The following is a 15459-nucleotide window of genomic DNA, read 5'->3' as shown; positions in this document are numbered from 1 at the left end:
ATATTGAACGTTATTTTAACCCCAGATGGTCAGTACTACCAATTTTAAATCCATGATATTTAGATCTTTATATTTACTTATGTTTCATAGATTTTGAAAGGAATTTGATAGAGTGAATTGTGAAAAACTAATGAGTATATTACAGAAAATAGGAATAGATTGGAGGAACAAGAGGCTAATCTGCAACCTGTACATCTTTTAGACTGCTCAGGTTTGAGTGGGGCCGGAGAGTCGGAATGAACAGTGTAAGGAAGAGGTGTAAAGCCGCGTTGTCCATCATCACCAGTGCAGTTCAACGTATATGTGAGGAAATGATTAAAGAGGGATGGGAAGAACTATTGATAGGAATGAAAGTCGGCAGGGAATTTGTAACATCAGTTAGGTTTGCTGATGACTAAGCACTAGTTTGTCAGTCAGCCAAGGGGTTGCAAGCATTCCTGAGCGTTTTGGAAATTCAGTGCGATAGATATGGGATTAGAATCAATATAAATAAAACAAAGATTATGCAATTTTCCAGAAAGGGAAAGGCTAAGCTAAACATTAAAATAGGAGGGCAAAAACTAGAGCAGGTAGAAGAGTTCACGTATCTCGGAAGTGCTTTGGACCAACACGGTCAAATTAGTAGGGACGTAAGGAGAAGAATTGCACTAAGCAAAGAGACTTTCACAAGAAGGAGGGAGTTGATGACAGGGACAACTTGAGAAAGGATGTTAAGAAAAGGCTCATCAAAACTTTGATATCAAGCATGGCTATCTACAGTGCGGAAACATGATCACTGAAGGATGATAGGGGTAAATTAGAGGGTTTTGAAATGTGGTTGTGGGGAAGGAAGTACATAGAGATGAAGAAGGGCTTGTTTTATAGAGTAGGGCTTGTATGCTAGAGTAGGATATTGGATTGCGTTTTGTCAGGAGAAACAAAATATTTATTTAGTAGTTGTGTCCATCCAAAGCCTACCTTAACCAGTAGACCTAATAATAATAAAATATTAATTATTCAATTGAAGAGTCTAATAGTTGGGATTTGTTATTATTAAGCTCATTGCTATTATGTGACATGAATGTCATGTTGCTTGATTGTACGATGTCGAAAGAGGTGTGAGTGAGATATTGAATGAACTTGATATTATTTTTACACAAATGATCCTAACAAAACAACATGTGGTATTCTCACTGAGTGGAATTTTTTTTTTACTATTACCTTTGCTAAAAAAATTAAAATAAGTAATTTGTTATTTTAATAAATTGCCTGTGCTTTCAAGCAGCCTGTTGGAACTTTTTTTCTTGCATATGCCATACTGAGGGTGAATCTTCTACTCTGCTGATTTTTTTTGCTGACAAAAACAGTGGATAATTTATGAGGTGATGAATACTAGGCTCCACCGTCTGCAATTTCAACTGTGTGCTGTTTAGTGTATATGGCTCTAACCAGTAATTTGAAGACCTCTAATGCCAAAGCTTTTAAGCTTTGATTAGAGATAAAATAACGAATGCGTTAATGAATAATAATAATAATAAAATATGTATGCACCTCATGTCAACATTTACTCTGTTGGTTACAAAGTTCCAAACCAATTATTATAATGAATGTAACATTTTACAAGGACATAAAAATACATGTTGATATTAAAAAACATGATTTTAGAATATTCTATTGTCATTCCCTCCTACTTGTTTTCTATCCATAAAATTAAGATGTCTGGAAGAATTGTGACCTATCCATGAATTTTCTTATCTGATTTTTTATATTTAGTACCTTGTTCGTTATAGTGTCTCATAATGAGTCCCATTGTGCCATTGATAAAATAAAATTAAGGGCTTGTTTTACCATGAATTTTGTGTCCAATGATCTCATGGTAACAATGCACTGGCTATATTTTTTACATTTCAAACAAATACATACATACTGCATGGAGAAGTCAGTTATTCGACATTGGAGTATACTTCTTTACTTGGAAATTTAAAATGGATTTTTTTTCATTTACAGGAAGTTTCTGAATTATTATTGGGAGCCACAGGAATATTAAACTGGAGAGGTAAGGTATCCTAAAATTCACATGCTGGTTAAAATCATACTTAAGCTCTATTTCTTATTAATACCACCAACGATATTGATTCTTCTTCTCAAGAATAGAAAGTAGTAGGATTGGTTGGATGAAGGCAGAGAGGTAAACTTTACCGAATGTTGTGTCAAACTTAAACTTTGTTATCATTCATTAACAATTTAACTTTTTATTACATGACTCCATCATAAAGCAGTTATGTTGTAAGGTCTCTCTGATTGGCACCTCTATTGCTAATTAAATATTTTTATCTTTAAGTTCCTTTTATCTCTCACTTCCATCCCATGTCTGCTATTTTTCCTTACTCTTTCCACCATTTCTTCATGTATTTCAGTGCCATATGCTTTGGCTTTGCCCGTAATTATAGTGTAGTATCAGTGAAATGCAACTGTCTTCAAACAGCATAACTGAATTATGTAAATATTACTGCATTCAATGATATATTTCCCTTCTGTATTTCTGTAGGAGGCACAGTCCTTTATGAAGATAAAGATGCTTTACCAAGTGGTGGGTTCAATAAAAGATCAGTAGCATCTCCAGGTGACTTTGCCAATCTATATGTTCCTCCATCAAATCCATCACCAAATAATAAACTTGCTTCGTTTGATTATTTTGGTAAGTATACATTTACATTTACTTTGCATTGGCTAAGTAGATCTAGTTCTGATCATCAAGAATTTGATTTAAAATACTTGGTCAAAATTACTCAAAATTGATCTATGACAAAAATGTCATGGTGCTCAGTATGGAAGTAGGTTTACCACTTAAGTTAACTGTGACATTTTGGTGTGTACTTCACAGCATAATTTTCAACATAAAACATTACCATTAGCATCATATTTACCTCAGATTGTTATTCAAATTTTACATTGCATGACCAAAAACCATGAATTACCTTTTTTGATGAATAATGTATGATTGGAGGGAATCAGTAATAAAAACAAATGCACTTCACAATCAGTGAATTATTGCAGTCAAGTCAAGATAACAATGAAATTACAAACCATTTTCTATTTGACCAAACAAGTTCTTTATGATGAAGGCATCAGTATTTGACAGATAGAAGATACTAAAAAGTACATTGGAACCTTGCTTAACAGGCATCTTGTATAGCAAGTAATTCGCATAACGAGCAAAAATAATTTTAAAGAAATGACTTGCTTAACAAGTGACTTTTCACTTAAGGAATTATTTGAAGAGGGAGATTCCCAGAGTGAGTGCGTGTCTACTGCTCCAATTTGTGTTTAGCATTCATTCTGCTAGCATTTTAGTACCACTAGTGATTACTCATTTTTCAATCTTGTGTTTAGACTTATTATTTGTGGTTTATTTGTGCAAAGTTCTATTATACTTTCTGAATAGTTTAAAAAATGTTCCCAAAGAAAAAGCCACAAGATGACAACCATAAGAGAATAAAAATAACAAAAGAAAAGAATGGTAAAATCAACAAAAGGAAATTTAAAAACTAAACCATGTCTTGTTTACCATTCAAAAACCCCACTAGCCTTCAAGAAATGTTAATTCCAATAGAGTGGCCTAATGTGAGGTGTAGGTCATGGGAAACTGTAGTATCATTTTGTGAGAAGCATCACCCTAATAAGTCAGTGGCACGCATGTCAGTGGTACGCATTGTATAAATCTGTGTACTGATAATCCTGTAATGCATATCCACAAATTTTTAAGTATCCCAAGAATATATGTCTCTAGACCGGTTTCTTGTAAAAAGTAATCATGAATGCATCATAAATAATAAACTATTTATTGCAATAATTTTTTGTTTCCAAAAAATCGGATTCGTATTCCAGGTTGGTTCATTCCATGATAAAAGAAAGATGAAAATGATTCTCAATCCTAAATAATGAGTGTATAATTTTCTTTGAATAAACCTTTCTTATAATGTACATTTGTGGTTTGGATTGTATCATCGTATTTTACTTTGATTCACATGGGAAAAATTGTTTCACTTTATAAGTGTCTTACGAGAACGATAGCGGAACAAGTTATGCTCATTAAGCATGGTTCCATTGTATTGAAACATCAGAGAAAATGCCATAATCTAATGCTTCCGATTAAAACTGTAAAATTAGGAATTTTCTAAATGATATGAAGATTACATGGTGTATGAGGATAGTGAAAATAATTTAGCTGCAATGATGACAAGTTTCTGAGATTCTGGGATGAATAATCATGACATAGATGCTAATTTTCATAGAAACAACTCTATTTTTTTTGTATTATGTCTTAACATCAAAATATTTTGATTCTTTTCTGTTTAATCCAAATACTTTTCATAAATTCTAGTCTGAAAAATCAAAATGCATCTTATGCCCCTTGAGCAATTTATGGGCTGGTAAATACGGTGTATGTCAAGATTCACTATAATGTCTCCTTTAACCTTGTCATTTAGAATTTGACATATAATATGCTAAGATTAATTGCCAAGAACGCATAAATATTATTTTGATGACATGCCACCTTTGAACAGGACATGTGTCAGTGAATTTAAACTTTAAATTCAATACACAATACCCACCTACATTTTTTATTTGCATTTAATATCTATTCATTTTTTCAGTCACTATAGCATCATTTTTAATACAGAAATTTTAAAAATTGACAAATATTATACAAATATCTAATTTGAGTGAAGGATACTTTAGTATTTATAAATGAATAGATAAATTAATCTCATTTTATCCTTCTATGTATTTTCATTTACATACTATGAAATACTCATGGATTCACAGGGAAAACTGGTTAAATAACCAATTATGTGCATCATAAAATATTATCATAGAATATAAAGGTATATGGACAAAATATCATTAAATATTGATCAGAATTACGGTGAATATTAAAAACTTTACAGGCTATCAAGTTAGTTCTGGCTACTTCTTTGATGAGAATGAACTTTGGTATGCCACCAGTGCTCCTAGAGCTGCAAACATCTTGGGAAAGGTAATTGATTATAAAACATTTTCTTAAATTTTCATAACATTTGGAGGCCCCAGAATGATTATTCAAGAAACCAACCTCAACAATTTTAGTGGAATTATAGAGTGGTTGAATCTATACTTTCTGTTTTATTTAAAATGTCTATTTGAAGTTGATGAAGGCAATATTTATACATTTATCCTGAACTGAATTCACATTTTAGCCGACATAACTGGCCTAATACAAATATGTAAGGGGGCATGACATGAAAAGTTGATTTTTTTCATTTGTAATAAAGTCACATGTATTTGATTCTGGTAATAAGTCTAAGATTTAGTCAAGATATTGCAACTATTTCCCAAGTTCACCGATAAAAAGAATTAGTTTCCTTACATGTTCTTTTTTAAAGAAGGTTAACACCCTAAAAGTTCACATTCAGAAATGAAAATTGAGCCATATTTTACTTTCATAAAGTTCACAAGGTACAGGTCATCAACTGAGTGCAGGTACTGTTCCCCTCTAGCTACAAATAGCAGTGCCTTGATTCTCATTGGAGAACACACCACTTATATAGGTACTAAGATACATTCAGATAAATAAATTATTGAATGAAATGAGAAAATAGATTATACCGCAATGACCATCATAATATTTGTGCAACAACATTAATTGATAACAGTGTTAAGGAAAGGACCTATACAACCCAAAACTACCAAATTTAATTATTTATTCAAGCTTCAATTTATTGTTATATAATATTTGGTCTTGAAACATCCCCACGGATGATGAAGAAAGTTTTAGGAAATATGTTGTTGTGGAATCAACTCATATTAAAATAGGCTGTAACTTTGATTTGGGAAGCAAAGAACTAATCTGATGATCTAATCAACATTGTAATCCATGAAATGTACAAACAAATCTGGCTTTGGAAAAAAAGGCTCACCAGACAGCCATTCTCTACACATGAAATTGGCCTAATCGCAATGACCTTTTCTTTTCCTATTATGTTTACTCTTGTTCAACCTATACCACTTGCAGCAAACATAGTACAATTTCAAGCGTGGACATAGGAAAAGAAACTATTTCTTCTTTTGTTTTTTCTTGTATGTGAAAATCAATAAAGCCAACATTATTTTTGCGATGAAGTAGAATGATTACATTTACAAAATAAGAAGTTTTCTGGGTATAATTATTGAGATAAAGGTAATTAATAATCCCATATTTAAATTTCAGAGGACTAATAAGAAAAACAATTGCCATTTGTGTACACTTATTGTGGACATTAGATAATATTTTTTTGTTTAATTTGAAGCATTAGCCAACTAGACATGGATAGCATATAACACATAAAAATTAGATTCCAAAAATACCTGTTTTTTCTCATGGGAAGGTATCATGCCATACCATAACTGTGAAACTGAACTAACTCTTAAGAGATTAATGAGGTTTCCAGCCAATCAGGCTTCATAGCTAAATACTGAATTGTGAATTCAATGAAACTTAAAAAAGCCTTAACAATTTTAAATTGTTAAGGTTTTTTGAGGCTTTCAATTGCTTAGTTTTTACCTTCACTCAATGCATTGTCTTTCTTTCATTACTAACAGGGTTGCAATATCTCTCCCTGTACTGGAAGCAGTTAGCATTGCATTTAATCTGATCAAGTAATGGGATGGGAGCAATCACATTTTTTAACGATTTTCAGAGTTGCTGGATTATGGTATTAGCCAAGATAATTTCTAATTTAATGGAAATAATGACTAATAATGTCTCATTCTCGCAATAGGGTCCCCATAATCCCCAATTTTATCTGAAATGCTTGGTATATAAGTCACTTGGAATGCATCATTATAATAATATTTGATCATGAATATAGATATAGTTAGTAAATCTTAAAGTCAGTATTTTTATACATTGATGATATTTTTATGATTTTGGCTAGGTAGAGATCACCAGTCAAATAATTTCAAGTCTGATTAGAATTTCTTACATGGCTCCCTCCATTTGGTTAATAAGTCATTATTTCATTTTGATTACATACATTCAGGTTGATTACATTTTTGCTCAAGTGAAACCTTCCTATATTTTCATCTTGATAGTCTTTTTTTCAACTCATTGTAATAAGTGATTTGATATTTCATCAAAATATTGGATGGTTGAATAATTTTCCAAAACACTGATCTAGTAAGCTAATAAGTATGTTATTCTATAACAGGTAATTTTCTATAAAAAGTCTTTGGATAATATTCATAGACACATTATGGTGGATACAAATCATCATGTGATGGGAATACAATGCGGAGAATATTTTGGTGCAAGCATTGCAGCAGGAGATATAAATAACGATGACTATGAAGACTTAATTGTTGGTGCACCCCTCTATACCATTGAAGGAATACCTAGAGCTGATATGGATTTTGGATATGAAGAGGGAAGAATATCAATATTTTTTGGCAGTAAAACGGTCAGTATAACATTATTTTAATTTAAATGAGAGATTATTTCTTGCATGCATAATTATTGCAATTATTTTACTGATTTTTAAAACACCTAACATTTAACCTAACCCTTGCTCTTGCCCGATGGCACTAAACTTAGGGTTTTCAAATAGCCCATCCTTGAAGGCAAGTTGAATTTCTTGAATGGTGAATAGAACTGTCAGAAAGTTATCTCCTTCAATTGTTGATGTTATATAAAGTCTACTGCCCAAAATGAGTGCCAAAATGTTATCTTGCAGTCACCATGGTTTTAGTAATTCAATTAGGAACTCGCACAGGACTTCCTGTGAGATCTCTGAAGGGGAAGGTACCAGTGGATGATTGAAAGTGATGGATAATTGGATAAATATATAAATTTCCAGGTTATAATGACCTTACTGCAATTTTCTGTGTGCATGCACATCCAGTATAAAATACAGACACCAATATTTCAAGGAGCAAAATTTAAATTGTTTTCTCTAATCAATCATACACAATGATCCTGGTATAAAACTAGTGTAGTCACCAAGATCAACCATCAAAAATATATATGCATATTATTATAATATGGAAATGCTATGGATATTCTCCAAAAATAAAAAATATGGAAATTATGTATACTTTTCTGGTAGATATCCTTATATATACAGGATGTAACGAAATGCTTGCATTGACACTATAATATCTAGAAAACTTATGAGAATTGGCTAAGGTCGGATTTTTAAATTACTACCAGCAATAATGAGAGCTCAATGTAATGAGTAAATTTTTCAGAACCACGTGCTCCTATTGTTTCAAGCTTCCATTGTATTTTGTATAAAGAAGATTGGACCTCCGTAATGCAGTTCTGAAAACATTTCTCCTATTATACTGTTGATTGCCTTTTCTCTTGTGTTGATTACCCTCCCTCTTGTGTTGCCCCCCTTATTGCTTGACATGGTATTGATATTCACAGCCAGTGGATGGTTCTTCCTGTCTTACTTTCTGGTAAGCAGTTCATATTTTTGTATTAGGTGCAAGGTATCAAGACCTAATACATAGGCGTCAAATATTATTTCTTCATGTATTTCAATGCCACTGCATGCCATGCTTTAAGGAGATTTTGAAAGAAGATCACAATCACCTTGCCATCATTCTTAGGGAGATGAAAAGCCATCACAAGTAATGGAGTTTAGCTGCAATCAGCTGCAGTAGTTGAAGATTTAGTTATTAAAATAAATTAACTTATATAATTATTTTTTTAATGATTTTCTCTAAACAAATTGTATCAAACATAAGATTTTAGGTGCCAAAATATGTGTAAAAATATAATGTAATACTCTATAAAAAAATATACTTTGTGCATTTGTTACCATTCATAATAGCTACCAACTTTTTTGGTAAAAAAGTATGTATTTATACAGATTGATAGTGTGGCCTGTATTTATACTATTCTTGAGATAAACCTCATTTTGTAACTAAGTTTCTCTCAGCTATACAGGGTCGCACCCAAAAGTGGTAGGACTGATTTTTTCACAAGAATTTTATTGACGATATACTTACATCGACTTAATAATCTTCAAAGTATGCTCTTTGAGCTGCTACACACTTAGTATAACATTGCTCCCATTCCCCGTACGCCCGCTGGAAATTTTCTTTGGGGATGCCGTTGATGACCCTCGTCGAAGCCTCTTGAACGGCCTTTATCGAGTCAAAACGTCGTCCCTTGAGCTGTCTTTTCATCAGGGGGAAGAAGAAGAAGTCCGGTGGTGCCAGATCGGGAGAATAGGGCGGCTGCGGCAACGTGGCAACGCCGTATTTGGCCAGGAGCTGACGACGAGCGCGCCATGGCAGAATTTTCGGCACTATCTTGGCGCACACCTTGCGCATGGCCAAATCCTGTGAAATAATGCGTTGGACGTTGGATGCAGACAGACCCAACTGGTCTGCAATTTCTTCACTGGTTAAGCGTCGGTCTGTGTTCAGCAGTGTCCTCACTCTATCCACATTCGTGTCGGTTCTTACCGTCGACGGCCGTCCGGAGCGATGGTCGTCTTCAACGAGCTCCCTACCCTCTTTAAACAACTTCGGCCACTCAAATACTGTGGAACGGCTTAAGGCAGTGTCCCCATAAGCCTGCTTGATCATATCGAGGGTCTCAGTGTCCGTCTTCCCGAGTTTCGCACAAAACTATACGGAATAACGTTGCTCTAAATTCAGATTCATTTTGTTTTTCGACGCGGACAAAAATCTTGCTTCACTAAAAACGGGGTCCTCACTCAACGACAGCCCGCAGGCGACTAAGGTTGGTGTCGGTCTGTTGCTAAGAGCCCCCTCCACCTTATCCTGCCAGGCAGACCCCCCTCCACCGCTCCGTTCGCACCAGAGAAAATCAGTCCTACCACTTTTGGGTGCGACCCTGTATGTCAAGGTTCACATTGTGGCAAAATTCACATAAGTGAATTTTCATTGAATGGAGAAAGATTTCATAGCAATGAATAATCCACTGTTGACTTCTTTTTTATAGAAAAAAATGAAAGAGGTCCAGATAATGGGCAAGGCCAGAGGTGCACGTTTTGGATCAGCTGTTTCATATTTAGGTGATCTGGACTCTGATGGATTTGGTGGTAAGTAATGTTAACAAAACTTTCAAGTTCATGGACACTAAAGAGCCTTATTGACAACATTTTACTGCAGTTAATGTAGTAAGAAATTACTCTGAGAGTCAAAGACGTTTGAATTTATTGGTTTTCAGAAGTGAGTTAATTTGGTCTGGTCATGACAGACCCCAGTCCAATGTAGCCATGGCCTTACCATGTAAATGAAGTCATGCTTTTTGAATGATGAACTTCTGTGTCAAAAGCTGTGTATGTTTATTTCATTTGGTTGTTGTAGGAGCATGAAATTGGTTTGAGAATATGTAGACCAAAATGAGAAGGGAAAACCTAAGCTAAACTGCTATTGCTGCTATGTGGTGTCATTGACAGAATTAATGCCATTTAGAGCATGATAGGTAAACTTAAAAAAAACATTCCTAGAAACTGAAACCCAATGAGTCATCTGTCACACATTGTACCCTAAGATATTACAAATGATGGAAAAAAGAAGTTTATTCCATGTAAACTCGAATGTGATAATAAGGAACCAATATGGCTCAATGGGGTTGTGGAGGTATATAAAAATTCACCCAAATTTGAAAGATAATGGTGAAAAAATAAAAATCTCAAAAGGGAAACCCATGAAATCACTTGAGTGCCAAACAAAAAAGATAATGAGCCTTGGGTACCTTCAAAATTAAAATGCTATTGCAATATTTAGAGGAAAACCATAAAGTATTTGGATCCTATGGGAGAAAAAATACAAGTGAAACATCCATACATACTCACCCTTCATAGGGAGAAAATGGTACAACTGTTACAGATGGTTTAAACAAGGCCAAAATCCTAAACATTTTTCCAGAACATCTATGCCAAAAATATTAGTGCACAAAAAGAAACCCATCTCACATGTGAACAGTACATTAGTGATACAACATTGTTCAAAGAAGGAATATAAAAATGCTCCCATGCATAAGAACAATTAAAGCCTCTGTTTTCCACCACTCTATGGAAGAAGGTTCAGCACCTAACACTTGGAAGGTGACTCAGAGAACACCCCTTCACAAAGACAGTAAAAGGGAGAATTCCAGTAATTGCATACTTGTATTGCTAACTTTCAAAATCTTAGAACATATCAATGTTAATAATGTTCTTTCTTGAGTTGGAACATCCTAATCTTAAGCCACCATCGTTTTAGGAAAGGTAAATCAAGTGAAACAACTGGGTCTTGTATTCATGATATACTGAGATCATGGGGAGGGAATATATAAGTGGGATTGGTATTTAGATTTAAATAAACCCATCTTACATTATCACTCAAAACAAACTAATACACAAATTAAAATATTATGGTATTAATGAGAAAGTGATCAAAAGTATTAGTAACCTTTTATCTTACTGAGAGCAAAAAGTAGTCTTCATTGGCTTGAGTTAATCGGACTGAGATGTGACTTAGATTGCACCCCAGGGAGGTATTTATTTTAGAGCCCCAACTTTGCTTAATGACCTAAATGCCCACACTAGTAGCACCCCTGGATAATTTTTGAATAATACAGGACCAATAAGAACCTCGGCAGTTTGTGGATTACCCAAACAATTTATACTAGATATTGGAGTGGTTTGAAGAATGGAGTTAGAATTAAATATTAATAATGCACCATAATAAAATTTTGCTATGAAAGAAAAGAGGATGAAAACAAACTATAAAATAGAGGAATTCAAATCACAATAAATCAAACACTCCAGTCTTATATTTTATCAAATCTTTCATGGTGTAAACAGGTCAGAAGAATATGCATATCAGCCTTAAAGAAGCTTGGTTCAATCAGATGGCTTGTAAGAAAATAAAATGCAAATGTAAAAGAGTGACGTTACTTCATTTTGGTTAGGCCTTATTTGGAATATGTAAGAGAACATATTATTTGCTGAATTAGAAAAAGTTGAGAGAAAATCTGCTAGATTTGTTAAAAATTGATAAGAGAAAAGAGTGTAAGCTGGAGGATTACAACAAGAACCCCTCGAGTCATGAAGATAGCTGTCAAGACTGCAACTTTTAGAAAGGTACAGGTCATGGTCATTTGAGTTTACCTGCGATGCTGAGGGAATTATTATGGGCCCACATTATATTGGCAGGTAGAACCACCAGGACAAAATAAGATAAAACAAAACAAGAGAGATAGCCGCCACAGTAACTTTTAACGGAGTCATCCGCTAATGTGCATTTCAATGCAACGATTTCAGAGTTTAAAAATCATTCGCCTTGACTGGGATTCGAACCCAGATCCCTCAATATCCAGTCGAGTGCTTTAGCCACTTAAGCTATCGATATAAATAGCAGAATTTAAAAATTTGCATGCACATACACAACAGTATTACAGGCTGGGACTGCTGTGAACTAAACTAGGCATAACCCCAGATGACTTTGGGCATCATAAACTGCCCAAAGTCATCTGGGGTTATACCAAGTTTATGAACCTACAGTAATGAAAAAAAGAAAGGTCATAGGATGGTGTCCTGACTACAGCAAAGGCTGCACAAATGTGCATGATGAAGAGCGGGATGTTAGGCCCAGTATGTAGACCAATGAAACCATTCAACAAGTAGACCAAGAATTGTGATCTGGTCAATGATTGATAATAGTGATCTCGCTGATAAATTTCCTCTTTTTGGGCACACCGCTATTTATTATGATCCTTTTGCACTCCAAACTTGAGTAAGCATGCACTTTGCAACTGACAGGGGCAACGATTTTCACAGAAATTGTTATCTGCATTCACCAAAGCCAAATGACTACTGAATCAAAATAATAAACTCATGGGCTTCAAAAACAATAAATAGATGGAATCGCATGCATACAAATTTGTTCTGAACCACTATTTAAACCAATCTCATCTGATCCAATAAAAAACTACAAGAAAGCAGACCTTCCTTTTTAAATATACCTCCTAATATTGAGGAATGGAGTCATTACATTTCTATCAATTATGCCGGGAAGCACATGGTTTACACAGATTGCCTTCTCTTATTTTTTTCATTACAGCATGTAATTATTCTCACTCAATTACATACCTACATAATCATTCGCCTCTGCATATACACTGTTGTCTCTGCAAATTCAGTTTAGCTACACACTGGGCTATAACAGGAAGTAAATTCTAATTTCTTTGAATATATTTATTCTAAGCCAACTGATGAAAAATGAAAGACTTCTATTGAAAAAAAGGTTGGTATACAGTTGATTTTTTATGGCACATATAGTATTTTTCACTGTCATAATTTGGTGTACAAATAAATGATTTTTTAAAAGTTGAACTCAACTTAAATACTCAGAAGTCACTTTGAACTTAACAAGTGTATTTTTTACAAAATTAATATGGTTTTCCTCTAAATACTTTGAAATGAAACTAATTGCACTTATATGAGTAAGACTATACTAGTAAATTAACTCTCATTGAATAGTTGGATCAGAAAATGTTGATATTATTTTACCCTCAAACAGAAATTGCTGTTGGAGCACCATATGAAAATGATGGATGTGGAGTAGTTTACATATACTCAGGGAGTGTCAACGGTATAATCACAAAACCAGTTCAGCAGCTGTTTGCCCATGATACATATCCACTCCTAAGAGGGTTTGGCATCAGCATAAGTCCTCATCCAGCAGACATAGATAGAAATGGTTGTACAGGCAAGTCTTATGTGTGCCCAATAAACTGTTCAAATTTTCAAATAGGCATATAAATATTTTTGGTTTACCAAATATTTTAACTCATACAAATAATGATTTAGAAATATTACAGTACAATTATTTATTTTACTGCTGCGGGTCCCATTTCACAACTTAAATCTAAAGTCCTCTAAATACTTTTGGGTTGTTTAAAATAAAAAAAATTCATATTATCACTAATTTAAATATACATAGCACCATGTATAGTGAATACCCATGATTTGAAAAATGCATTACTCATAGTGCTGCAGTTTGTAAATTGCTCCTAAGATTGGAGCCCTTGAACTTTGGATCCCAGGGTATCTGTGAGTGTCAATGACAAAGTTGGCTTCACAGTATTTCTGGGTATGTGTTCACATGCAGCATGTAAGCAGACATTTTCATCCATATGAAAACACTAAATATTTCCCCAAATTTCTCAACCACACACATAAAATATAATTTGTTTATTGTGTTAAAGGAAACTGATATTTTTTCTGTATTTCTTAATTAGATGTTGCTGTTGGGGCATATAAATCAGGTCATGTGGTTGTTTATAGAGGAAGGCCTGTGTTGAGATGGAAAACTAAAACCCCATATTCAACGCCTCGTCTACCAAGGAATGCTACGCACATCAATTTATTTGGAGCATGCATCACTTATTTGGGGAACTATGTTCCCAATAACCTTAGTAAGTATGTAATTATATATAAATATACAGAATCCTCATTAATCTGAACCTGGCTAATCCGGAGTTCTGCATAATCTGGACAGATGGTTTATAATGGGGTCACAAGAGTCAGCACTACTGTACTCTGCCAAAAAATAGATTAGTCAGCAAGTCCTGCAAATATGGTTGAAAACAATTAAAATATTTCAATCATTATTCCGGCTGTACATACAATATAATGAATGGACCATTTCTGCATGAAACATAATTCATATGTTCATCTTAATGCGGTACATTTTGCAGCCATGGCTCATATACTTGATAGATGGCTGGATCATTCCATGCATTTTGGTGACTCTCCATATATCTAGGTATTTTATGATTATGATGTCTCTTGGCAAAAAAACTGAAATTACCTTTAACAACAGCACCAAATAAGGGTGGTATTAAAAGATAACCATTAGTGAACTACCTAGCAATACACAAGGTGGAGTTAAATTCATCATTTCTGGTGTAACTTTGTGGAATTGTTTCATGATGAATAATGTCAAAATAAAACTTTGTGATTCCATCTATAAAATATAATTTAATGTGGTATAATCTAAGTTTCACTATGGTGCAGCGTCATCAGGCAAAGAAGTTACATCCATACAGGTATATGGGTGTATAATAAATATACCTACAGGCATACATTATACATACATATTATTTGCTGTGGGGGTAGGGGATGAACCCAACCCCTCCAGCTTGCCATTCTGCCTTTCCCCTTCCCCTCCCTTTCCTTTGCCCCAAACAACCTAATCAGCTGTCTAGGACAATGTTATACCCCTCCCTCAACCCTCGACCCACTCCTCTTCCAATTACATACCCACCCCCACAGCCAATAATATGTATACTTATACCTGTATGGTTGTATTTTCTATGCCTGATGATACTGCCTGCACTGCAGAAAAACATAGGTTACATTAACGTTTATTTTATATGTGGAATGACAAAGTTTTATTTTGACATTATTCAAAGTGGAATTTCTTGAGAAT

At 34.1% G+C, this 15459-nt stretch overlaps 1 protein-coding gene across 1 annotated transcript in view; it reads left to right on the top strand.

Moving 5' to 3' along the window:
- LOC139696623 (integrin alpha-PS4-like) overlaps positions 1-14793 on the top strand; it is a 39060-nt gene extending 24267 nt beyond the window's left edge. Inside the window, exons 8-15 of the mRNA XM_071595431.1 lie at positions 1987-2035; positions 2528-2677; positions 4932-5020; positions 7209-7457; positions 9977-10076; positions 13546-13734; positions 14267-14443; positions 14726-14793. Coding sequence (XP_071451532.1) covers positions 1987-2035; positions 2528-2677; positions 4932-5020; positions 7209-7457; positions 9977-10076; positions 13546-13734; positions 14267-14443; positions 14726-14793 — 1071 coding nt within the window. The remainder of the gene's footprint in view (positions 1-1986; positions 2036-2527; positions 2678-4931; positions 5021-7208; positions 7458-9976; positions 10077-13545; positions 13735-14266; positions 14444-14725) is intronic.
- The last annotated feature ends 666 nt before the right edge of the window (positions 14794-15459 follow it).

This window comes from Hetaerina americana, unplaced genomic scaffold (assembly GCF_022747635.1).
Source record: "Hetaerina americana unplaced genomic scaffold, ioHetAmer1.1.p SCAF_7, whole genome shotgun sequence".
NCBI classification, from domain to species: Eukaryota; Metazoa; Arthropoda; class Insecta; order Odonata; family Calopterygidae; genus Hetaerina; species Hetaerina americana.
This window is presented reverse-complemented; position numbering and strand designations above follow the sequence as displayed.